Raw genomic sequence first — 24,813 nt, 5'->3', positions numbered from 1 at the left:
TAACCGTGCAGGTCCATTACTCTTTTCTTCCTTTTAGAGTCGAGGCCCTGTTTTATTTGCAGGCCTGACTGGAAGCAGATGGACCTGTCAGGGCTCGCTCAGGCAGGTGAGCCCAACGGGGCGGATGAGCTGCTAAGTGCTCCCAGCTGCTGGGCAGGACCCGGAGGAAATTGTTGGAGCTGGGACCCAGCTCCAAGATGAGATCTGGAGCCAGTGCCAAGAGGGAAAAAGTGAATTTCTCCAAAAAGCCGTTCTCTAAAAACCTGAAAGAGCGAGGCTTTTAAAAGAAGGGAAAATACCTGAAAAACTTTTTAGTGCATCTAATATATCTTCAGACTTCAGAGCGCTAGAAGCCATCCCGAGCCCCTCTCTGGTTTTGTTCAGGATCTGCCTCCTTAGACAGCAAGTATTATTTTTCCTGGGATTTCTCCCTTATCGCTGGTGTTTTCCTCTTCAGAAAGGTCTTGAATTTTACTTGCTGGTTTGTGTTGTTTGATTTATAAGCTCAAAGGGTCCTTCACAAAACCTGGACTACTTCTTGTACTTAATTGCTACAATAAACTTAAAACTTGGTGCTTTAGGATAAGCGATCTGGGAGGAAATTGTTTGATGTATGGCAGTGGACGGTAGGTCCTTCTTGTGAACGTCACCGAAGGGACAGGGGGAAGAAGTGAGTTTATAAATAACTATAACATTCAGAAACGACACGACCTCGGGGAGAGCAGGGCTCTGTTAAGCACGAACAGCTTGCAGTGTCGTACCCAACATCTGCGAAAGTCCTTGCAGCCGGTATAACTCCCAACACCCTCGCCTGCTGCATCCAGGCTGTCCGACACCAGCTTTAACTCCATGGGGGCTGGGAGGCTGCGACTTGCACAGACACAGCCGAGCGCAGAAAGGGGTGCCTGGAGCTCGCACCCGAAAATGCAAACCAACGGGTGAAAGAAAAGGGGATTCACAAGTCACAAGCTTTTATTGACATTGCAAGGGAGGTGGTTTTTCTTTTCAAAATTATTTTATAAGAAATAACTCTTTATATTTTAAAAGCTGGGGTTTTTCCAGCGCTCTGTGACTGCAGCATCGGTGGAGCACAGAGGCTGCTGAGCCGGCGTGGATGGGGCTGCTTGCTGTGGCCGGGTGATGCCATGGCTGCATGACATGACTCCAGTGCCTCTGAGTGACATGGGATGAGGAAAATTGTGAAATACATTCAGTGTGTAAACACCAAGGAACGAGATACCACTTGTAGCACTGCGAAGTGCAGTCCAGCTCGTGGCACAAGCCTGGGAGGAGTCGGGGGACGCACCCCCGTGCAGCTGGTACCCAAAACACAGCCAGGGCCAGGAGCTGCCGCAGCACTGCCCCTGTCAACAGTGCACCTTCAGATGCTGTATCTCTTCTTTGGCTTTCTGAGCCGTGTCTTAAAAGAGTCACTGCATACTTCGTGTATTCTAGGAGGCAAACAGACACCCAAAACTAAGAAGAAAGCACACGTAAATATTGCGGAGTCATCTGTTTCCAATAGCCTGTGTTTACATATTAATGTGCAATACAAATTTGTAAACACGAGCATTTGAAACTTTTGTAGGAACCGATACCGGCCTTTTCCCTTTCTGCAGCTTTATTGGAACAGCATGTCCCCCCGGCCTCAGCCACACATGTACATCATTTTAATACTGGATGCATTTCAAATGTTCTGGGTGCTTATTTTTTCTGGTCTAACTTGCTCTCCAATTCTCGTTTGTTTTGCATAATTGTGATACAAATTATCATCTAATTACAGACCAAACCTCAGAAGATCAAATGTAAACCAAGGCACTTCGATCACAAAAAGCTACATCTGACGGTCCCTCTACATGTTTGCCTTCCCCAATAGGTGTATTAAATTTGGGTGAAACTGGATAGTAACTGCACTTTGATTAAAAACATTATCACTGGGGTTTTCTGTCTCCTTGATTTTTACATCAACCTCCCATTGTCTGAGCTCTGAGCCCATCCCATGTCCCAGCGTCGCGTACGGACACAGTGCCCTTGGTACGGCCAAATTTATTTGCCAAGCGCTCTAAATGGGATCAGACATTTCCGAGTAACTTCAAACTCCTCTTTGTTTTCCCAAATGACTAATAGCAAAGATTGTTCAGCAAGCTTAATCTTAACCTCGTTGATTATTTTCTCCCTGTTCCCATTTAAAAACAGTGCTGTGACACTGGGTGCGTGTTTGCGTCCCTTCCCGAAGTCTAAAGAACTATGAACTTTTGCGGTTGCCCCAGGTTGTCAAGTAATGTCCACGGGAGGCACAGCAAAGCAGCATGTGATGTATTTGTATTTATAGGCGCGTAGTCCTGCTTGAAATATTGACTCAATTCCCCCAGTTTCCATTTAATGACTAATAATTTATTGTGCTGACTTACTCTGACGAGTTTTGCCGCTCGCCTATCACCAGCAGCCGTTTTGCAAAGCACCCCCAGAGAGCAGCGTGCAGGTTACCCACTGTATGGGGCAGAGTTTGCCCCGTGTCAGCAGAGCGACCAGTGTTACGGTGTGAACGATGCAGCCGAGCCCCCCCTGCGGGCAAGGAGCCACGGCCGGCACCGGGTGACCACGGGGAATGGAGAGAGAGAGCTAGACTGCCTGAAAATACCACCGGCATCTCTGTCATTTGTTACAGTGATTTTTGAAAAGATAAAGGTGAGAGATAAAGGCAAAGGAAATAGAGATGGACCTCAGCTAACGCGGGTCGGATGGTGCCTCTTGCGCTGCAGTGACCTCTCGTAGGGAGCACACTGGGATCCATGCGTCTGCCTGTGCCGCTCTGATGGGTGCCACATCCTGCCCGCAGCTCGGTGCTGGCACCCAAGGGACCCACAGGTACCTTGCAGGGACCAGGCTCTGGGCATGTTTTCCCTGTGGCTGTGACCGGGGAGGGTGGCGAAAACAGGGCTCCTACGGGACCCAGGCAGGCGCATCAAAACCCAGCCCGACTCGGCTGGAGTGAGCGGAGCATCGCTGCGGGAGCGCAGCACCCCAGTGCCGGGTCTGTAGTTTCATGCCAAAAGGCACAGGGTGAGCAGCGGCTCTGGGAAGCTCCATGCCCAGCTGCAAACATGCTCGGAGTAGCAATGAGGTGGGTCCCGTCAAAGATAGCATTTGCTCAGCTGTAGTGGATGGGATGTATATGATCTCAATTTAAATAGCCATCACTGTAAAACTGTCCATACTGAAAATATCTATTCTAGTCATTATCAGTCACAATTTTAACTAGACAAACACCAATTTTCTGGATCACCAGCTCATGGCAGCAACTCTGGAATATCTTATGCAACCGCAAATATTTGGAAAATTGGAAGTTACCCATCGCATCCACCCACGAATCCGTGACTGATCTGGAAGAGCCTTCCAGCTCCCCAAAAGTATAACCACATGTGGGGGGCGGCACTTGGTCACTCGGCCCACGGGGAGCCGGGATCTGCAGGGATCTGCAGAGATCTGCAGAGCCCATCCCAGCCCCTGCAGTGGATTCACCCACGGGAACTCGGCCCCTACCCGTGGTGAGGGATGGCTTGGAAATAAGGACTCTTGAATGAATATTTTTTTTTTTTTTAATAAAAGTAGTGAAATAAACTGCTAAGAATCAGGGCAAGAAAGCAGGTTTGCTCATTTTTACAGTTCTACAGACCATTTAGCAAGGCAAGCACGGCCCACCATTTCATTCTGGTATCGCCAGGGGCTCTGTGAATACTCAAAGCAGTTAAATTAGGGAAAACAACATTGTCTGATTTTTAGCAAAGTCTCACAAAAGTAACAGTCTGACTTCTTGTTATTGTAACAGCTTTCGATACTGCTAGTTCTTTTCTTAATTTGCTGTCTGTTAGGGATGAAAATAAACCCAAAGCTCTGCTACCAATTTTGGTTCTTCAATCTGCACTTAATCCCTACACAGTGCTGCATTATGTTTGTAAATACAGGATTCTCTAAACTTAATCCCAAAATGCAGCCGGTCCCAGTGAATCATTATTTCCAAATCTCTGTCAAATATCAGGTAGTAAATTTGGCTTTAGGTAGGGACTGAGCACTGATCAAATAAAGACTAAAACCTGTGCCCCATCTTATTGTGGGTTATATTGTTCCCTTGGGAGCTAAAGAATATTAACAGGAATAACAAGAGTATCCACGGGTTATAATAAAACAAACAGGGCTTTCAGAAGGAATTGAAAATCTCATGTTTTGGAGCCCTTAGAGATCTCTCCAGAAGGGATCTGCATTCTCCCATGGGACCAAGCCAGGAGCATCCTTGTCCCTTCCCTCGGGCACAGGCTGGTGGATGTGATTCCAGATGGACCTTCTGTGTTCCCTGGGGCTCCCAGAGGTGTTTCATCCCACTCAGCTCTCTGAGATGTATCTGCCAGATCCCCCAGCATGGAGCTCTCGCCATGGGGGAGATGTGTGACCCCCATCCTCTGTTCCTTCTCACCTCGCCATCAGCACTGGTGCCGCTCTGCACTACCACCTCCCAGAGATCCCCGGGAGCAGGAGTGTGGAACGGAGGGCTCTTGGGGCACCGCTGCATCAGGCTCCACTTTCTCATCCCCACAAGGTAGGGACACATCCATCTTCTACCCTGTCTTTCTTTACCTTGGCAGAAAATACTTGGATTTATGTCCCCACTCTGATAACTGAGTCGTCTGGGTCCTGGAGAACAAGGCACTTTCATGTCATTAATTAGGACCCATTAAAGCCACGGGAACTTGAGAACATGCTCAAGCACTTGGCCAAATACAGCTCCTCTGCCAACTCCAGGCCTGGTACAGTCCCTTTGAAATTAGAGGAAAAACTCTGGTTGGGTGAGCAGAGGCTCGCTAGGGCTTTGAGCTAACTAGAGGCAAGCTAGAGAGACAGTTTCGAGAAAACATATTTGTAGAAATGTATACGTCTACGTTCCCACTTCAGAGTGCAAATATCAAAAAGGTGACTGTACAGTTTGCTCTTAACCTAACAACCATGACATAAATATCACCAAAAGGCATCACCTCGCTGTGGATCACCTCAGACCCTCCCAAATCCTCCACCACCACCCCACCACCACCCCACACGTTTGCCCACAAAAGAAATGCAATGCCTAGACATCCCACTCCTGTCCCATGCAGTATTTCATAGTCAATAACTAGCGAGCCCTTGGGTACGAAGGAAGGAAAGGCTTGCTTTACATATCAATGCTTAGAAATATTATATAATTCCACTAAAGGCAATGGTTAATTGTCGGGTGCCAGTTAGAGTGATTACATCTGCCATCTCTCAGAGAAGCCGGAATGCTGTCACTCACTTTGAAATGGCTCGCTGCATTCATCAGTCTAGATGGCACAGAGAAGTTATAGCCACACAAGCCATATGGAGGATGTAAGGAACAATTAAGTGCTTCCCGAGCAATGGGACTTGATGGGAAAATGTTTCCAGATGCATGTAATCCATACAGCATTTGACTAGCAGAACTGGGTACTTGTAGACACTGCCCGTTTAAGTCTTCAGCTTTAGCGTTTTTCAGATTGGCTATGCCGAGGGAGGACAGTTTGGGCATATCCACCATGAAGTGGGGTAAAAGATGCGGGTTGGTGCCTCCCAGTTTTTCGTGGCTTGGCAAAATGAGAGACTGTTGTCTTAAGAAGCTTGTAGGACAAATCTTGTAGTAGAGGGGCAGGTTGAGGTTGTGTAGGTAGCTCTCAGGGCACGACACACCAATGTTGCTTGCTGACAAGTGAAACGTAGGAGGGGAGCACGACGGAGAGAGCAAGGGGTTCAGAGGAGAGGGCGTCCCACCGCTCGAGGTCACCGGTGAAGAACTGGAGCTCCCGCCTGAAAATGAAAACAGAAATCATCCAGGCTGGGCTAGCTGATGCTCACAGCCGAGGAACCCTTGGAGCACTCCTGCTCCACACCACCCTGCTCCGGCATCTGTCCAAGCACAAACCTCCTCCAAAAATCAGCTCCTGGAAAATGGGAAGATCTGCCCATAAATTATTAGTTGTTGTTAATTGGCACTTGTCTAAGACCAATATTCACCCATGCCCAATCCCACTCATTTGACCAGGACGACTGTGAAGTTCAGCTCCACATACACAGGTACCCGCCGGGTCTGTGCCCCGCTACATGACCGATAACCTTCCCCTGCTATATGTACGTCATTGCTATTTTAAGTTTCCTATTTTTTTGTGCAAATTACAGGCAGCTTTTTCCCCTTGTATATAAGAACAAAAAAATGTATTCAGCCTGATGGAGAATATTTTTGTACCTTCCTGCTCACAGGAATTGACTAATTTTACTTGGCTTCCCATGCAATTTGAAACGTACCCTTGAATACTGTAGGTGTCTCCAGAAACTTTAAATGCACATGTCATTTTAACATTCTCCTTTCTGAAATGAATCAATGAACACTTTCATAATTTGGTAGAAAAGTGACACCGGCTCGCTTCGCACGCGTGAGCGCTGCTGAGGCCACTGGTGTATAACATCACTGTTCTGCACCGGCTCAGAGCTCCTCCGGAGCAACATCAAGAGCAAAACCAAAGAGGCAGCGGCTGCTCTGGCGTGGGAATGATGCTCTGGAGCGGCCGGCCCTGGTGCTAAACAGATGCTGGTTTCATCTAACACCATTTAAGAGCGTATGTCTCTGCTGCACATTCATTACCGCATTCTTCCAGAACCGTTTCCACCCCCCCACCACCCCCACCACCCCTTTATTTTCATTCCTTACCAAAGTCACTGGGAAAGAAAGGAAGGGAATGTGGATCCATTTTCTCTATTTACATTTAATTCCAAGTGATATACTGCCTGGATGTGATCTGGTCAGGCTTTACACGCCATCAGCAACACAGAATCAACTGTATAACCAAGCCATAGCTGCGAGTATTTCGGACCTTAGAAGAACACCAAGATTTTGGACACGCTGCAAATTAATTTTGCAAACTTCCAGCAAGCAGAGTATCTTACAGGTTGGATGACCCGGCACCTAGTCGCTATAATCCAGGAATGTTTTCTGGCTTGAGCATCTCACCCTTCCCCGCTGATGTCAGCGGCTGTTACGGTACTGACATCAGCAGGGCAGGGATCCGGTCCTCCCCGGTGTACACGGCCTCACACCCTCCCAAGGCTCAGGGACTTTTGGTCATGTAACATGATGTGACCGAGCCGGTATTTGTGAGTGCGAGGCAGCGAGTGAAGCCCCACGCAGCTGGCTATAGCAGAGCAAACGAGCGTTAGTATTTGCTTCAAGGTATCCTGAGCAATAACATCGCATGACTTCCAGGACACGCTTGGGGATGGGGATCGCAGCGGGGATGACAGAGCAGCTCAAGGAGCAGACGCTTTCTGCTGTTTCTACTAGGCTTTAAAATCCTAAGTTTGTGGCCAAGTCTTTCTTCAGCATATTGTTCACGCTTTCTTTTAATTTACCTTCTGGTTTTAGAGCTTTGGGATCTCTATTTTTTCAGTTTTTCTTCAGAAATACATTTTTATTATTAGTGAGATTGGAGAACTCACTAATCATCAGCCCAGGAAACTGACCTTGAAGAAAAATACCAATTACATTAAGATGAGGGGAAAGAAAAAATATCCCAGGAAGCTCTAATATTTTAGCATCCATAGGATGAACATTGCAGTAGATTCTCTCTTATTCCCCACTGCAACCCACCCATCAGCTCCTCTCGCCGGCTCCGTAGCAGCCGGCCAAACACATTCAAAAGGTGCTTTTTAGCATAAGGTCTTTTCTAAATACGTAACAATAAAAACCCTAGTTCTCTTTATAACCCGTAAACCTCTTAATCTTTCCCGAGTCTGATTTCTTATGTCTCCCCATTTCTATGCCTGTGCAGCATGATATTTTGCGGTGATTTCTGCAGTTATTTCCCTGCGGACAGGAGTGACTTGGTGTGCCCAGCACTGAAGGGTTCCGCACAGCAATGAGAGTTAAACTGGAGAATTTAAACTCAAACTGGAGCGCTCCAGCATGCACATGGTCTGTTACTCCCCCACCCCCCCGCGCTTTGAATAATCAGTTTCCAAATAATACCTTCCAAAAGCTGGGATTTTTTTTTTTTTCTGGAAAAGAGCTGTAAAAGACTGACATGCGCTTGTCGGGCGGAGGGAGATCGTTTTCCCTGGAAAACGTTTCCCTCTTCCCTGCATTTCTGTGGAGCTAACGGACTGTCTGGCTGCTACAGCCTGAAGAACAGACAATTTTAATTTCCGATGCACAAGGCGTTTGCTCGCCCAGAAGCAGCCGGCTGCAGGAGGTTTTTTACCCCGTTTTTAGCTAATATTTTCAAACGGGTTGGAAACAATTAGCGTAACAGGATCAAAGCCACAACAACCCGACTTTAAATTAGCCTCCTGCATAGTGAGTTATTTTTTTCCCCTGCGCGTCTAAGTGTGGACTGCGCCAGGCGGCGACGGCAGCCCGTCACCCTCCTCCCGGGGCGGCTGCTCTGCCTCTCACATCGATTTTAACAGGACTTTTGGCCGAAAACACGTGGAATCGGCTCCCCAAAACGTTGCGCTAGCGGCCGGCTCGTTTTCTGGACCCACTTCGTTATCTTCATGGTTGAACCCCCCCCGCCCCGCGGAGCCCTCCGGCCGCGCAGCCCGGCGGCGGCGGGGATTAACGGGACGGGCGAAGGCAGAGAAGGGCACTCACCCGGGCTGTCTGCGCCGAAAGCCTTGAAGTCCAGGGCGAGGGGGGGCCGCCAGGGGTAGGTCTCCAGGAGCCCGTCCAGGACCCCCCTGCGGGGCGAGACCGGGCTGAGCGCGGCGGCGGGGGCGGCGGGCGCGGCGGGGCGGGCGGCGGGGCGGCCCCAGGCCTTACCTGTTCCTCCCGGGGTCCCGAAAACCTTTGGCGAAGGGATTCCTGTCGATCTTCAGCTTGGTGATCTGAGAAGGTGGGAGAGAAACGGGCCGTTGGGGACCGCGGCGTGACGGCACCGGCCGCCGCGGCTCTGCATCCCCCGGTGCCCTCCATCCCCCGGTCCCCGGTGCCGCCGGGGCTCTGCATCCCTCAGTCCCCGGTGCCGCCGGTGCCCTCTATCCCCTGGATCCTGATGCCCTCCATCCCCCGGTCCCCGGTCCCCTCCATCTCCCGGACGCCGGTCCCCTCACATCTCCCGGTCCCCAGTCCCGCCGGGGCTCTCCATCTTCCGGTCCCCGGTGCCGTTGGGGCTTTCCAGCCCCCCTCGTCCCCCTTCCCCGGTACCTGCTGGTTTTGGTAGGCCGTCACGGTGGTGAATTCGGTCTCCTGGAAGGAGAAGGTCTGCACCCCCTCGGCCGGCAGCGACTGGATCTGCGCCAGATCGAAGCGAGAGTCCTGGGCGATAACGTGGACGCGGGGCTTGTACTTGTGCATGGACTGCAGGATGATCTGCGGGGGGAGAGGCAGGCTGAGCCCCCCGGCACGGAGAGGGCAGGAAAACGAAAAAAACCCAAACCTGGTGCAAGAGGCGGCTGGGAGCCAGCCCGCAGCCCCGGGGAGAGAGGGACCGGCCGCGCTGCCCCCCGGGGGGATGCTCTGCCCTCTCCCCGCCCCCCCCCCGCGGGGCTACCCCACACCTACGTGCCCCTTGTCGTCCATCTCGTTGTTGGTGAGCTTCACCCGGTCGAAACTGATGATTTGCCTCATCCAGGTCTCCCCCGAGCAGGGGGAGTCGGGGTGGATGTAGAGCCGGGGGGTGATGCAGGAGTGGTCCGTGTTCCCCGCCACCATCCACTGCGAGCTGTGATAGACGTAACTGGCCCGGGCCGGGCCGCGGTCAGGCGGCGGAGACACCACCCCACCCCCCACCCCCGACGCCCCTCTATAGAATCTACGTTCACGCGAGCCCGCCGGGCCCCCCGGCTGGGCAGCCCCCGTTGCACGTAGGCGCCCTGGAGCAGACGGGGCTGAGCAGAGCGCGGTCCGCGATCGCTCAGCCCGGCCGGGGGGATCCCGCGGGGGCGTGGGGCGCCCCCCCGCCCCCCCGTACCGGTATCTCTTGGAGTCCACCGGGACGACGTCGATGGCGATGTAGTACTGCTTCAGCGGCTCCAGCCCCCTCACCTTCACCCTGACCGACGGGAACATCCTCCTGCGGGCAGAGGGGAAGGTCCTGAGCAAGAACTGCCGGTTAGACGGCGAAAGGGAGTTGGAAAACTAAACGGGCGTCGGGAGAAAAAAAACAAACACAAACTCAAGCTCAATAAAAAGAGAGAAAAAACCGCAAAGAGAGAAAAATATATAAAAAAAGAGGGATGAAAGGGGAAAAAACCCCAACCAACCAACCAAAAAAAACCCCGACACGCAAGCAGAAAGGCAGGAGAAGGCCGGGCGAGCCCGGAGGTGCGGCCGGTACCTGCCGGCCTTGGTGATGATCATCTCGGTGCCGATCTCATGGAACCTCCGCCAGAGCTCGGAGCCCTGCAGCTCCACCTGCGCCCCGGCCCCCGCCTCCCGGCTCTCGGCCCCGGCCTTGGGCCGCTTCTCTGCGGAAAGACAAGCAGGAGGGGGCGGCTCGAGGGCTGCGGGGCGGGCAGGGGGCGGCCGGCCCCGCCGCCCCGGGGGTCCCGGCCGGGCTGTACCCACCCGGCTCCGGCGCTGCGCGGCTCTCCCGGCCGCCGGCCCCGCGCTCCTCGTCGCGCCCATCCGGCACCTTCCTCTTGGCCGCGCGTCCCACCAGCGCTTCCACCGAGAAGGCGTGAGCCCGGGAGCTGAGCGCCATCCCCCGGGGCCGGGGGTCCCCCCGGGCGGCCGCGGGGCTCAGGCGGGCGGCGGCGGCTCCATCCCGGCCGGTGCCCAGCGAGCCTCGCCCGGCCGCCGCACGGCTCCCGTCGGGGGGCAGCGGCCACGGCGCGATCCTCTTGCATCCAACTGAGGCAACGGGCGGCTGCAGGCTCCACTGTTTGTTTTGGAAACTGGTGGGAGCATAAGAAACATTGAGTGACATTTCGTGGGAGTAACGGGGGGGGGGGAAGGGGGAGGGAGGGGAGAGCGGGCGGTGGAGGGGAAGAGCGGGGGAAGAGGAGCCGGCCCCGTCTAGGATCAATAAAAGAGTTACTGTTCTCCATTAAATTGTAAAACTCTAAGAAATTTGACATAATTGCACACTAGGGGCCACTTTTCCAACAAAAGTGCAAATAACGTTTAACCAGAACCAGCACAAAAAGAAGAGGAGAAGGGGGGGGGGGGGGGGTAAAAAAGGAGAAAAAAGGGAATAAAGGAGAGGGAGAAAGGAGCAGGAGAAAGGAGCAGGGGAGCCGTGCCCGTGCTGGCCGCACTGGTGACCCCCAGGCCCGGGGGCATTGCCCAACGGGCAGGTCACACTTGTGTGTGTGTCCCTACCCGTGTCCCCGGCATATCATGCCACAGTGTCCCCCACTGGACAGAGACTCTGGCTTGCCTCCCCCCGCTTTTTTTTTGTGTGTGTGTATTTTTTGTTTGTTTGATTGTTTTTGTGGGTTGTGGTTTTTTTTGTTTAAAGGCAGCAGCCCCCCCGCCACCCGCTCTGGCATCACCCCCGGGATATTTCCACGGCTCCACTTCAAAGTGCGGCCCCACAGCGGCAGCTGCGCTGAATTAGGGGCAGAAATCCCAGTTTTCCACTTGGGTAGTTCCTGGGAACCCCTGCAGTGCCGGGGCTGGGGCTGGGGGGCTCCAGGCCAGGGGGGCTCCAGCTGAGACCTGCAGGTGCGCAGATAAAAGGGGCTGTGCTGGATTTGCACGGTGATTTTGGGGGCCCCACCAGGGACCTCCCCACCCTGCAAAGGCCTGAACACATCACCCTGATTTATTTTACATCCGGGAGCCCTCCCCAGAGCCAGCACCAAAGGGGATTCCGGGGGGCAGTCTTTTTTTTTTTTTTTTTTTTTTTGGAGCGGGGGGAAGCAGTGGTATTTACGCCTCCGCCACCCATCCCCTGCACAGCCCTCACCCACTGCCTTTCCCTGCACCAGGGAGGTCAGCTAAGATAGATGAGCCTTAAGGGGAAAAAAAATGTGCAAAGGGATAAAATTCACAAGCCTGCTGAGAAAGCAGGTTTGGGGGGAGTGGGAGCTGCTGCAGGGTGCTGCGGCTTTGGGGAGGGAAGGGGATGGGGTGCAGCACCCAGTGCCCCCTTTCCAGGCACTCCCGGAGTCTCAGGGGATCACTGGTTTATTCAAATGTTCCACTTCTCAGGATTTCTTGCTGTATTTGTCAGGGTCTGTGTCCTGGCGCACACATTTCTTCCAAAGCTTGGGCCGGCAGCAGCATGAAAACGGCGTCTGAGCAGAGACAACCGCAACCAAACATCAGCCAGCCGCTCCCCGGCACAGCGCTTGGCGAGTGGGTGTTTTGCAGGCCCCAGACTCATACTGTTGTCCTCAAATCCTCATTCCAAGGATGCTCCTTGCTCAGCTTAGGGTGGGCTTTGCACGTTGATACACATTTGTACATTTATACACATTTATACGCATTTCTAAACATTTATGCTTTTTTTTTTTTTTAATGCACATTTATACCCCAGACTCCTGGCATAGCTCACTGGGACAGGAATTTGTCTAAGGGAAAGGTCTCGGAGGAAGTGAATGGGTGCAGATGTAGGTGCCAAACGTCCAGCTGATGTAGGTGCCAAACGTCGGTCCAGCCTGGGGCACCCAGGTGGCCGCTGCCCACTCCTCCCACTGCGGGCTCTGCCCCTGTGCATGGTCCTGGTTCGGACCATGCCCACAGCCTGGCTCAGGGGTGGAAGATTTGCATCCCTGCCTGCAAACCGGGCTCTGGAGGATCCAGCTTCAGTGCAGAACTCACAGCGCCTCTCAGAATGGCCGGTGGGCCGCCCGGGAGCTGTACAGCTGGCGTGCGGCAGGGCCGGCAGTGCGCTTCCCCAGGCTGCTGCCCAGCTGAGCCTGCTGGGGTTACACGGGACAGCGAGCCCCGGCCCTGCCGAGTGTGGGCATCTCCCAGCGCAGCCTCAGAGAGCCTGGCACTGACGAGCTTTAGATTTCACTTTTATCAAGGTGGACAGTACTTCTCTTCCTTCGCCAAGTGCCTCCAGATCTGACGAGCAGCTCTGCCGTGTCACAGTGGGGCGACGTGGTGGTTTTGGCCCCGCGTTACCGCAGCTCCCCGGTGATGCCCATCACAGTGGCCCTGCAAAGCCCCAGGCTCTGCTGAAGTGGGTTTTCCTGGGGTAAGGCCCGTCCAGGTGCCCCCGCCCGATGGCTCATGGCTCGGCAGGATGGGTGCCTGGCCTGCCTGGGGGCTGTGACCCCACCGCTGTCCCCAGCCATCAGCGCCAGAAAGGGATGGAGGACGGGGCAGGGGAAGAGGCTCTGGGAGGTCGTCTTGCTCTGCCCTCGCTCCCGGGCAGGATCAGCCCCACCTACGCAGATCTTTATTTCTTCTTACAAAGAGAAATGAAACAAATTTTATAAACATGTTTATAATTATAACAGCATAAGCTCATGGTTTAAAAGCAAGGTGAATGGTGGGTCCTTGCCGGAGCCCGGCCGGGGCTGACGCTGCGCTCCCCAGCACTGATAGAAGCCAGCTGAGGGCATTAAGTGTGAACCTTTATCTCTGCTGACATGACATATTATTAAAAAGTATTTCGAGTAATCTTTTATTTCCTTAGCATTGCAACACATTTCAAGAACTTGGCCAGGGATCAACCAACCCTTTTTAATTTCCTACAATGAAAAATAAAACAAAAATAAAGCCCAATTGAGATGACATAATCAGGAACATTTTGAGGGTTTAGGTCAAATTAATATGTCAGAAAAGGGTTTTCAGGGGACTTGGAGAGCTTTAATCTGTCAAAGCCTGACTCAGACCCTTCTTGGGCTTTGTAATTTTATTGTCTTTACCAAATTATGTGATGGTATGTCACGTATTACCATCATCAGAAAATCGAGCAAATAATCATTTGGCATAAAGTTCAGAATAACTAACTTAATTTTAAAGCAAGTGTTATACAATATGCCAGAAATGTTTGCTTAACTTGAAAATGATCTTTTCATACTGTCCGTTAATCCATTAAAGCACACAGGTAAATTCCAAACACAGACTTTCCTGACCACTTTAGGGGCAGACTTTAGGAGATTTAATAGTGTTCAAGCCATGCTTGATTTTGCCAAGATTTACTTTGCATTTGTCAAAACAAAATAAAAAATAAAACAACCAAAATAAAGCAAACCCAACCTGACCTGTGGCTTAGGGGTAATATTTTAATATCGCCTGTACTCAATTACACATCTAATACTTTTCCCTTTTATATCTCCATCTGCTATGTCATAGATTTCTACAAAGCTGCGATTACAAGTTTGGTGCTAGGACATTGTCAGTTCTAACAGATAAACCTGAAGGATTGTTTGTTCTCTGCTTCATAAATTGTTAGCAAGAAAATATATATTTTATTTATTTTTTTTTAGCATTTGGAAAAATCCCAGTTTCTAATCAGAGGGATGCAGCACTGCATCGCTGCATACCATTAAGCAAGCCCTGACTCCCATAACGCAGCTTCAGTGATTGTTTCACCAGCGTTTAATTAGGCGGCGTGTAGCCAAGGCTGCAGTTGGGTGTGGGTGCATCGCTTTTCCTGCTGGTTGCACGTAGTGTGGGACGTACTCTAAGCGATCTGTTCGGGTGGTGTAACTCCTCTGCTCTCGCGGAGATGCAGCCAGAGCCAGCAAAGCAGTGACCCCTGGGCCGGTCCCTTGTCCCCATGTGCTGTCCCCTCCCTGGCCTTGGTGACACCAACCCCATCTGCCCTCACATCTTCCCTTCCAAAATCTTCCCTCTCCTGCAAAAATGTATTTTAGGATGGATTGACCACGTTTGCACACGCTACTAACTTTTTATTCCAGGACTCACAGTCCAGTTCGCACTTTTTTCCACTTTCCCAACCTTACTGTTAGTAGCAAACAAATAATCTATTTATTTCCATATCCCAGCCTCTTTGCCTGTCACGTTGGAAATATAAATGAACGTGCTGCCTCAAATCTAACAGGGTTAAATGGGACGCTGAAGAAATGCAAGCGGATATCTAATATTCCAATGTGCAACTAATATCATTTTCTTGGAAGAAAATCCCGAACCTTAGGCACGATGCAGTGTGCCACAAAGAGCTGCCACTAACAACACGGGAAGGGTGGAAGGTTCGTTACGGGTGTACGTTAAAGCTGTAATGAAACAGTTTCTGAATGCTCAGGCTAATACACAGGCTGCGACTGGCGTGGATGTGACTGCCGGCTGAATAACCCTTCTGTGGGCTGAAATAACACCGCTTTGGGTTCTGTGGGGTCTGGAAACTGCAATATTCAACTTTAATTTTTGCAAATGTAACTACCACTTCACATTAGTCATTAACTAATTACTGGTGAACAGATTAACAAATATTTCTTTTTCCTAAACCCCAATTTTTTAAACAGAAACTTCTGACCACTAAGTAAATCTTGGCGGAAAACACCCGTAGTAGCTCATAACAGTGCTTGGGAGATTGTTTTCCCTTACATTCTCAAATGTCCAGTCCCACAGCAAAGCTTTAATTTCATTCTCTGTCTTTTTTTGCCCATAATGAACTTAGAAAAACCTCTGCTCTTCTATCCGAGCACAACGTGACAGCATAGCTCTGTGTCCCCATGGGGCTGCGGCACCTCCGGGCCAGCCTGCGGTGTCCAGAGCTGGAGGTGACGGCACGGTTCAGCCCGTCCTTGTTCTCAGGAACATCCCAAATTAATTTTCATGGCCAAAATTCTAAGGCTGGGGAGAAATGCCCAGCTTAGGGTGGTAGACAGCCAGTGCTGAAGTTTCTTGGTTGGTTGACCTCCCAAGCAGGTTCTTCACCACCATGTCTGCTACATTAAAGATATATTGAAATAAATCTCAGTTATGTTATTTTATACAATAACCCCCCCCAAAAGGCTGCACAGGGAATAGGATTAGACTTTAAAGAAGTGATTCAATGAAGCAAAACTGATAGATAAAGCATTTGGGGAGAGTGAAACCAAATCAGGGGACGCAGCTCATTTCATGATGAGGGAAGGGTTGGTGGTGCCTCCACCCCAGCCCGGGAAGCTGGGCAAGGGCCGGCAATGTCACCTGCCAGTGGGGTAAGGATGAGACCACCGTGCGCATCTCCGGTACCAGGATGCAATGTGGCACCACCAAAATTTTTATCCAGCACCCGGCTTTTGGCTGGTGGTTGTGTAGTGAGGAGAAGCTGCTCTATCCCTTCTCCAACCACCGGCACCTGAGAAGCCCCTGCCAGCTTGTAGAGGAATTATAGAGGGATGAAGGCAGGTTAATTAACATTGATAATATACAGCTGTGGGCTGGCTTCAGGGGCGGCGGGTTGGCTGGTGTGGATAAGGTGCAGCTGTGGCTGGTTCCTGCTAAGTAGTTAAACAACTCTAAGGGGTATAGAAGGGGGGCAGCTAAGGAAGAGAGATCTGGAAGAAGCAGAGGAAGGAAAGAGAGTGTCCTGGATGTAGGCAGAGGCAAGAAGCAGGGTGGACTGGCCTGAAGAGGATGAAGAAACAGCATGGATGGTAGATGAACCTTTGAAGGCTTGTGGGAGATTGGTGACTGTGCCAGGGCAAGGTGTGGGAGCTACTTTCTGAAGTTAACCTGGGATGGGGTGGAAAGAGCCTTGTTGCAGCCGGTTAGTTTTGATGGTGCTGTGACACTAGCTTGGCCACCCCACTGAGCATCTTTCACACCACCTTTCCTTCATCGTGACTTCTCCAGAGTTGAGAAATAAGACCAAGACCTGGCCCCTTCTCCCCCTAAGCAAAGGGAAAAATTCCTGCTGTGTTGAACTTTTCTCATAATATTTAAAGAAAATACTTAAAGAATGTGTAATAATAGGGGATTTAGAGAGCAAAATTAACCGCATGGATGAAGCAGAAAACCTTTAGAATTTCACCAGGATGTATCCTGACCAGCTTTACTGTGGGGAAGAGCTCTGGGGGAGGAGAGGGTGATCCCTGCGTGAGCCCTGCGAGCTGCAGGACCCCATCCCCAGGGCCACCCTCGCTCCACTCACCAGTGCAGTGTAGGCAGGAAAAAGCCAGAGATCTTGGTTTGGCTGCCAGGGAAACCACACAGGAGAAGTGAAATCAAAACAGTTATGGGGAAGCTGATACTGAGTTATTCCGTATTCCTGGGCAGACCTGGGGCCGCCTTTCCTGCTCTCCTCCCTTGGTGCCAGGGCCAGGCAGGATCCGACCATGGAGCATACCAGGGTCTTGGGAACCCCAGCTGGGGCCTTCCCAGCAGCGAGCCCTTCTACAGGCAGCAACCTGAGGCAAAAAGTCTTTTTTGACAGGAAGGTGATGCTATTTTTCAAACTACAGCTGTATTCTTGTTGTTTCACTTTTAAATGGTAATGGGATACCCTGAGACATCCGGTCAGCACTGGTGCAGAGGGGGAAGGTCCTGTGATGGCCTTGATAGCGTTGTCTGCTCTGAAAGCAAAAATGAGCGGAAGTTTCCCATGATCACCAAGATTTGGGGCCAGGGAGGATGAGGGTGCACAGCACCAGCATGTGTCCCGATCAGAGGTCCCAAACAAATGGTCATCACAGCCCCCCTGACCATGCACCAGCTGCCAAAGCCCCCGTGGGGGCTGTGCCCGCACAGCCTTGCTCACTCCGTGGGGACGTGATGCCCTGGGGGACACAGCCCAGTGGCCAGCGATGCCTGGGGCAGGATGGGGATGCTGGGGACTCCCGTGGTGTCCGGCAGTGCCTTCCACAGCCCAGCCAAGAGCCTGCTCTGGGGGCTGGCTTAGAAAATCCAGCCTGTCGGGGACATTCAGGTTTATTCACACAGAAATTGCAGGTTTCTGGGGCTCACTCTGATCTCAGTAAATACTGCCCTCTGCAATAAGCTTCGCTCCTCCCTTCGCTGCCCTTAGAGAAGGTGGCTCTGAACAAGAAGTGATGATTTATGCCCGGTCCCACTGGCTCTGGTGCAGAGTGCTTTTCCGACTGTTTGGTTTTGACAGGTTCCTTTCCACCAGCACCGTCCCTGCACCACCGGCACTTTGCCGGAGGAATCGGCCCCAAGGCGGGTTTGAGGCTTTTCCATCCCTCCCTGTCTGGAAAGATAAACGCAAACCCTGGCCTTAAACTGAGCCCACACCTGGGAGAGATCAACAGGCTGCAGAGACACTCAGCTTTGTTTTGCTATCCTATCCTCAGTTATTGTGGCTAATTATTACCATAAATGCAAATATAGAGGGATGAGAATAAACACTCAGAAGGGGTGATGCACTGGAGAGAAGGACAATAAATCAAAAGGTTTGAAAGGAAGCTTTCATTCATCTTTGAAGCACCACGACGGTTTTGAGTTGTTAGCTTGCACTTTGGTTAGGAAGCGACTTTTGAAATTGAACAGAAAAGATACAATCTTAATATTTCATAAGATCTGCCAATACAAATATCTGCCAGCAGATACGTAAAATAATAGCTTTAAAAACAAGCAAAAGAATCACATGAAATTTTCTAAGGAGGGTGATGTCACCCCCCAACCAAGCTATATATTCTTTGTATTTGAAATTAAAACCGCATGAACTCTCTGTGCAAAGCTGGGTGAAACTCTGCTTTTTCAAGTATCCCCTTAGGGATGCTGGATATTATTTTATGGTTTTAATTTTAAAGTAATAAATAAATGTGATTGACTTGCCACCCAATACCACCAATTTGTGCAAATGCAATCTGTGCATATTAACACACAGGTAGTTGCCATATAAAATCTGTCAAAGCAGTCTGCCTATGCCTAGTGTTGCTGGAGCAGAAGAAAATCAGCGTTAGCTTCAGCTTCACAAGGAATTTCAGCTTAGAGAAGAGGAAAATCTGTCTCTGAGGTATTATCTCCCTTTCCAAACTTTCCTTCTGGCTGCACTGGGTCATAGGTTGTGGACTGTAAATTATACAGCAAAAATCAAACAGTCTTTTTCAATAAGGGAAGAAGAAAATCATGCAATGATTCATTATATGAAACGGTTCAACCTATGGCTTTCTCTTGCTTGCAATCGTGGGCAAATCGTTGAGATCCAAAAACCATTCCAAACCATCAAAATTAGCAAATAACCATCTGGCTTGGTGGCTCAACACCTCCTGTGGCCATAAATTCAAATCCCAGTAACATTAGCAGGGGATTTGCTCTGAAAAACAAGCTCTGTCCTCGAGTAATGTAAAAACAAGGTGAGATGGGGAAGGCTTGTGGGCGAACTGCGGCTCAGGGTGGAGCTGGCTCCGGCCGAGCATCTGTTGGATTGCAGCAGGGAATGGGACTCCTGGCTTGTCAGGAGCATCCCCTCCTCAACTCTCAGTGCCTCATCGCGTGGTTGGTGCGCCCGAGCCCTTTGCCAGGGTCTGCCACCCTCACCCAGCACCATTCCCGTGGCATTTCTCCATCCTCCTCCTCTGTCCTGGCTCCAAAACGCCATGCACACCCTTTGGGGTTCACCAGAGACATCGTGGAGATGGGCCGGAGCTTACTGGCTGTCATTCTCCATCTGAGGTCTCCAGGATCAAAGCAAGTCAAGTGTGTAGATGCTAGAGGAAAGGTCTTTCTGCCTGAAATGTAAAATCCTCCACTCTGGCCAGGGTTGTTATGATCTGCAGAGTTTTTCCATCCTTCTTTGGAGCTCAGGCTGCCGAATGGGAAGATTTGGAGGGGACAACACAGGTTTCGTGGTTACGTGCGATACATTAATCTTAGCTCCTTGTCTTGCATATCTTTTTTTTAGGTAAGCTGGAATTTAAAATTGAGAGTATGGAGATGACATCCCTGAGAAGCCTTGTCACCAGGTAGAACAGACGCTGGCAGCAGCCCTGAAACCCTCAGAACCGCTGCGTCTCTGGGCACCACGGCCCTGGGACCTCAGATCAGGCCCTTCCCCTGGAGCATCTCCTGCATGAACACCCTGCCCTGCCAGTCTTAGCCAGGGGGCTGAGCTATGCTTATAGCTCACACACAAAAAATCTGCGTCTCTCTAACCCTCAAGACCTGGAACTAGCAGCTGAGTCTGATTTTGGCTCTGCAGCAAGTTTTATCCATCGAAAAATTGTGTAATTTTTGCACATCTGGTTGTATTTGGGGGTGATATTGCCTTTCAGTGCTGCGCAAGTCTGTCTGTGCCTATTAGTTACCAGAGTAAATAGCCCCTCTGTCTGCAGAGCAGCGCTGTGGGGAAGCTGGTGGGCATTTTACATTGAAAAATAATTGGTAATTCATTAGCAATCCCATGTTCGAAGGTTTAGGATGGAGCCTGGCATTGAACCAAGCGACAGGGCAGGTTTTGCTTCTCCTATGGTAGGGCTACCAAAGGCAGATGGTTGGACGGCCTCTGTGCTGCCGGGAAAAGTAGTTTGGGTTGAAAAAACACCCTTTAGAAAATGCATCTTATCCCCAGAACACAAACCATACCCCATACCACTGACAATGAGTGGTCTTGAACCTTCTATATTTTTCAGATCACCAAAGCTCCGCGGATGTTCCCTGGAGCCGACGACCGCAGCAGATGCTCCAACCCTGGAGCAGCGTGGCAGGAGCTGCACCAGCCCCAGCCCAAAGCTGCAGCCCCTCGGGGGTCACCCGTGGGCTCCCACGCACTTGGACTTGGCTCTTCCCTCCGCTGTCTCTTCCTCCTGGGACCGGTGGGCTCGTAGCAGGTAGCACATGCAGGGGCAGGGGAGTTTGTATAAGCTGTAGGGAGAGGGACTATATTTTGTTTTCTGGATTTCTGCCTATGTTCATGTGTCTGCTCACTTTTATTGTCCCACATTCCACAAACTTAAAGCACTTCCGTGTTGAACAGAATTCATCCAGTCCACGGAAAAACAGGGTAAAGCTCAGCACCGACGACACCAAATGCTCCTGCCTGTGCGCATCCTCCCATTCCTGATGCCGACCTACCCCGGAAAGAGCGCGTTCAGCGAACAATGAGGGATCACGAGGGCTTCAGCTGCTGCACCGCTTTGCTGGGCAGAGAAGAGCTCCAGTCTTTCCTTTAACCTACTTCCACGACGGGTTTTGTTAGTGTGGTTCATCTGGCCCTACCCAGACGTGGGGTGGGGAGCCAGCGGGGAGCTGCACCGGTGCCACTGCCACCCTCCCAGCATCTCAGAGGAGAGCGATGCTCAGAGCAGGAGCATCCCACCCGGAGCTGGGAGCAGGAGGTGCTTGCCCAGCAAAGAAAGCCGGCAGACGGGAACCCTCCCGCTCACTGGGTAGCTCCCACCAGGGCTCAATTAGCTGTGGATGATGAATCCCAGTTGCCTGGGAGAGATCGTTTCCCCCTCTGAAAGGCCAGCCATGGCTCTAAGGCTGCTTGCAGACGCGCAGCCATCCGTACCATGGCATTGCCTGGCCCAGCTCAATGTGGTTTGTGTTAGCCTGTCTGGGCAGCTGGAGTTTGGAGGTAAGAGGACTGAAAAATGTGTTATCCTCTAATTGTTATAATGCAGGTTATAGCCACGAGATAAGGAGTGTATCTGTGCTCCACCGGTTTGTAAGGAATAATTATTCAAAATGCAGCACTGGGATCTTTTCCCCCGTAATTTATAACATTGATAAAATGCAAGTAGGAGGTTTAGTAAAAATTAATACAAAAAAAAAAAAAAGCGCTCATCTTTGTGGCTGGCAAATATAGTTGAATGATAGAAAAAGCAGTATGAGCTCTGTGACTCGGTCACTGGGCTGGGCTGTGGGGCCGTGGCGTTTATGGCTGGTTCTGGGGAAGGCGTTTACTTTCCTGCAGATTTCTGACGGTTCTTGTATGTGTGAACAAACCCTGGTTTGGAAACTATCTTGGTTTGTTTACTTTCACAAAAATCAAGAACACATTGAAAATAATTTGCAAGGCAAAAAGAAAAGCCTTAATTTACCAAGGACTCTGTTCAATGAATAATATTAAGTATCTTCTACTACCGGGAAACTTGCAAACCTCATGCTGGGATTTTGCATGTGCCGGAGCCGGCACTGCTGCAGGGAGCTCTCGGACAGTTTCTCAGTCATTAAGTTATGTAGAGTTTTAAGTTTAAAGGAAGAAAGTTAAGTTAAAAACCTGTAACGCTTTCTGGCTTGGCCTCTGTGCCTACAATTACATCTCAGTTCACTGCAGTCAAGTGGGGTTGAAGGAAAACTATTATTTTTTTTACTTTCAGTGGTTTGTTTCCCTTCTCATGCATCTTGGCTTTTCCTCTCTGTCTGTCAGCCAGGCCCTCCTCCCCTTCTGCTGCAGGTTTAAAAGCAAGGAGGGGAAAATACGGTTGGGTTTTATTATTAAAGGCAAAATAAACTGGCAAAAAATTCAAGGGGAAAGTAGAACAACCTCAATCTTTTCAATTAAGAGTTTTATATGTATTAATTTTTAAAACTAAAGTGAGGGGGATCGACTTGAGTCTGCCTGTGAGTCTACTGCCTCATGTCATCACAACAGTTACACCACAGCTTATGAAAACAAACTGAAAAATATACTTAACAATAGTCCCACTGTTTACCATTTGTTCAATTATTTGCCTTCGGTGGGTTTGGGTTTGGGTGCAGCTTGTGCAAAACTTGCACAAAAACGGTTGTGCTGGTGCAGCCCTTGCACACGTAGATCGGTCCAGCTTTGGATTGATGCAAATGGCAAAGCCAATAACCAGGTCCAGCGATGGTGTATCATTAAGGGAGGGGGGTTCCCTTAGCTGTGTCTCCCACCACCCAGCCATCTCCTGGCCTGTCTTGGATGTTTCCGCAAATAATTCAGAGAAAAGGTTAAAAGCAGCAGCTCATACAAGGTAACCTTGCTGGGAAAAAAGCCTTTTCGCTCTCATATTGAATTAGGAAATAATTTTGCAGACGGCTGGTGGGCGGGGAGGAAAGTCAGTGCTGTTCAGCATCAGCCCTTACACCCAGCTCCATCCTTTGGATGCCTTTTGGAGGCAGCAAAAGAAACCAGTTCCCAACCCTGGCAGTGCCTGCCTTGACACTAGGGGAGCTTTCAGCCTTCCTAAGTATTTTCCCTCTCTTACAGAGTGAATCTCTGGCCACTGCACAGCCCAACCCCAGCAGGGAGATGGCGGGCGGGTTTGGTAGGGGTAATACAGGATACTCAGCCTTTACGCTGTGGGATACACAAATTGTCTGAAGAATCCGCTGAATCCAGCATCTGTTTCTGAGGGCTGCTGGATGCAGGGAGATGGACTTGCTCAGATTTAAATAGCAAAAAGCATCAGATAAAGATGTGAATCCAAGGCTCATCATGCAATAAATATTATGTGTTATATCACATTGCATTACATGCAACACGTTTACAATAGCATTATAATCAGGTTGTGATGACAACTTCTACCTCTTTGTCTCGTGCCGGCTGGAAGCTTCTCCTCCAAAATCCAGGAGATTACTCCAGCAACAAATGTGAATTATCCCTAATGTTCCAGGACCTTTGAAACCAATGGGAGCTCTGGCAGTGATTTCTGTGCAATCAGGATTTTGCACTACACGAACAAAGGTATCGAAACCTGGCTTGCATGCAGAACACAAAGCACAAGCGATCCAGCAGTAATTTGTTTGAGGATGAAATATTTCTTGCCCCACTTGAAAAAAGCCCTACAGCAACAGAACAGGAGGAAGAAAGCGTTCACAATTAACCCCAGCTCAAAAAGCCCACTGCAAATGAAGAAGTTTTTAAAATTCCATTCAGATCTTTTTTTAAAAAAAAGGCATATCAGTTTACATTTATAATGTTGGTATCATCCAGTACTTTAAATCAAATTATAGCTGTATCAGGCTGCTTAACAATGTTTCTTTTTAATTAAGTTTACTAGTCCCACATGCATTTTAAAAAAAAATAAATTAAACAAACTTAATTAAATTACATGACAGGGGTTAGGTAAGACAGCTAAAAGCCCAGCAAGAATACAAGGACTGATAAATCCTTTTGGATATACTCACGTTTGGCACTTTTCCTAAACCCTGTAGCCTTGCGGACAACCTGGTGAAGGTGGCATCGCCTGCCCGTGTACCGCGGCACCCACCGTGCTGTCCGCCTGCAGCGGTGTCCAGAGCCCTCTCCCTTAGCTAAGGCGCTCCCCCTTGTATACGTTTTCCAATCCTGCTTTCACAGAGAGTTTAAACAGCTCAGGAAGCTTCTCAAAAAGCTGAGCATCCATGAATTTCCATTAATTTCCCACGTTGCAGAGGGATAAGCAGTGCATCAGGCTTGGGCAAAGAGCTGCCTGACTTGGGGACCCTCTTGCTGGACAAGCCCCAGTGGTGGAAGCTCCTGGGGGTCCCCGGGGCATCACACCCCCTGCAGCAGTCAGGGCACAGGGAGAGCTTGGGGATTTCAAGTGCCTTCCGTGGGGGCCAGAATCCAGCCCCATTGGGGTTTTGGTTTTATTTGATTGAAGAAGCCTCACCGAAATCAGGGGGTTTGTGGTGGTGTTTGCAGAAACTCCTTATTTTCACGGGAAGCAAAAGGTGCTTGTGCTGTGTAGCAACTACCAAGAAACAGGCAATCGCATTTTTACTGAGAAAATGTTAATAAAAAAGTACAGGATGAAGGAAAAGGAAGTGAAACGGGTGGGCAGTGGACTGCACGTGCAGACCTGGAGGAATTTCTGCTTTTCTCAGCTTCTCTGAGCACACATCCCAGGGAGATGCTCCATGAGCTGGGATAAGCTCCCACGAGGGCACGCACAGTGAGAGCATCTCATCGCTTCCATTTTTCTGGTGCAAATAGCACAAAAATATCCAGAGTGTCTATCTTTAAAAGATAAAAAGATTGCCGCGAGGATGGCAGCTGGAACTTATTGCAGTGGGGA

At 50.3% G+C, this 24,813-nt stretch overlaps 1 protein-coding gene across 2 annotated transcripts; it reads right to left on the bottom strand.

Moving 5' to 3' along the window:
* Nucleotides 1-3,573: 3,573 nt before the first annotated feature.
* Nucleotides 3,574-10,956, bottom strand: TBX22 (T-box transcription factor 22). 2 transcript variants are annotated; one of them, XR_008825578.1, is made up of 9 exons: nt 10,598-10,956; nt 10,368-10,497; nt 10,002-10,103; nt 9,593-9,767; nt 9,236-9,400; nt 8,852-8,916; nt 8,684-8,769; nt 4,472-5,847; nt 3,574-4,422 (listed from the first exon to the last, which is right to left on the bottom strand). XR_008825578.1 is itself a non-coding variant. In XM_056360127.1 (8 exons), exons 1-8 carry the CDS (start codon nt 10,731-10,733, stop codon nt 5,237-5,239), a joined length of 1,470 nt encoding a protein of 489 aa, XP_056216102.1. In that variant the 5' UTR covers nt 10,734-10,956; the 3' UTR covers nt 3,574-5,236. The 2 variants fall into 2 exon arrangements, 1 of the variants encoding a protein (XP_056216102.1); XM_056360127.1 differs by having other exon boundaries at nt 3,574-5,847.
* Nucleotides 10,957-24,813: the final 13,857 nt, after the last annotated feature.

This window comes from Falco biarmicus, chromosome 14 (genome assembly GCF_023638135.1).
Source record: "Falco biarmicus isolate bFalBia1 chromosome 14, bFalBia1.pri, whole genome shotgun sequence".
In the NCBI taxonomy this organism is placed as follows: Eukaryota; Metazoa; Chordata; class Aves; order Falconiformes; family Falconidae; genus Falco; species Falco biarmicus.
This window is presented reverse-complemented; position numbering and strand designations above follow the sequence as displayed.

Excerpts from the sequence above, each read along its gene's own strand:
- TBX22 (XM_056360127.1), bottom strand. The coding sequence starts at position 10,733 with ATGGCGCTCAGCTCCCGGGCTCACGCCTTCTCGGTGGAAGCGCTGGTG. Across the intron at positions 9,401-9,592 it reads AGATGGACGACAAGGGGCAC|ATCATCCTGCAGTCCATGCA; the intron begins GTAGGTGTGGGG and ends CTCCCCCCGCAG. Across the intron at positions 8,917-9,235 it reads CGGCCTACCAAAACCAGCAG|ATCACCAAGCTGAAGATCGA; the intron begins GTACCGGGGAAG and ends CCACCTTCTCAG.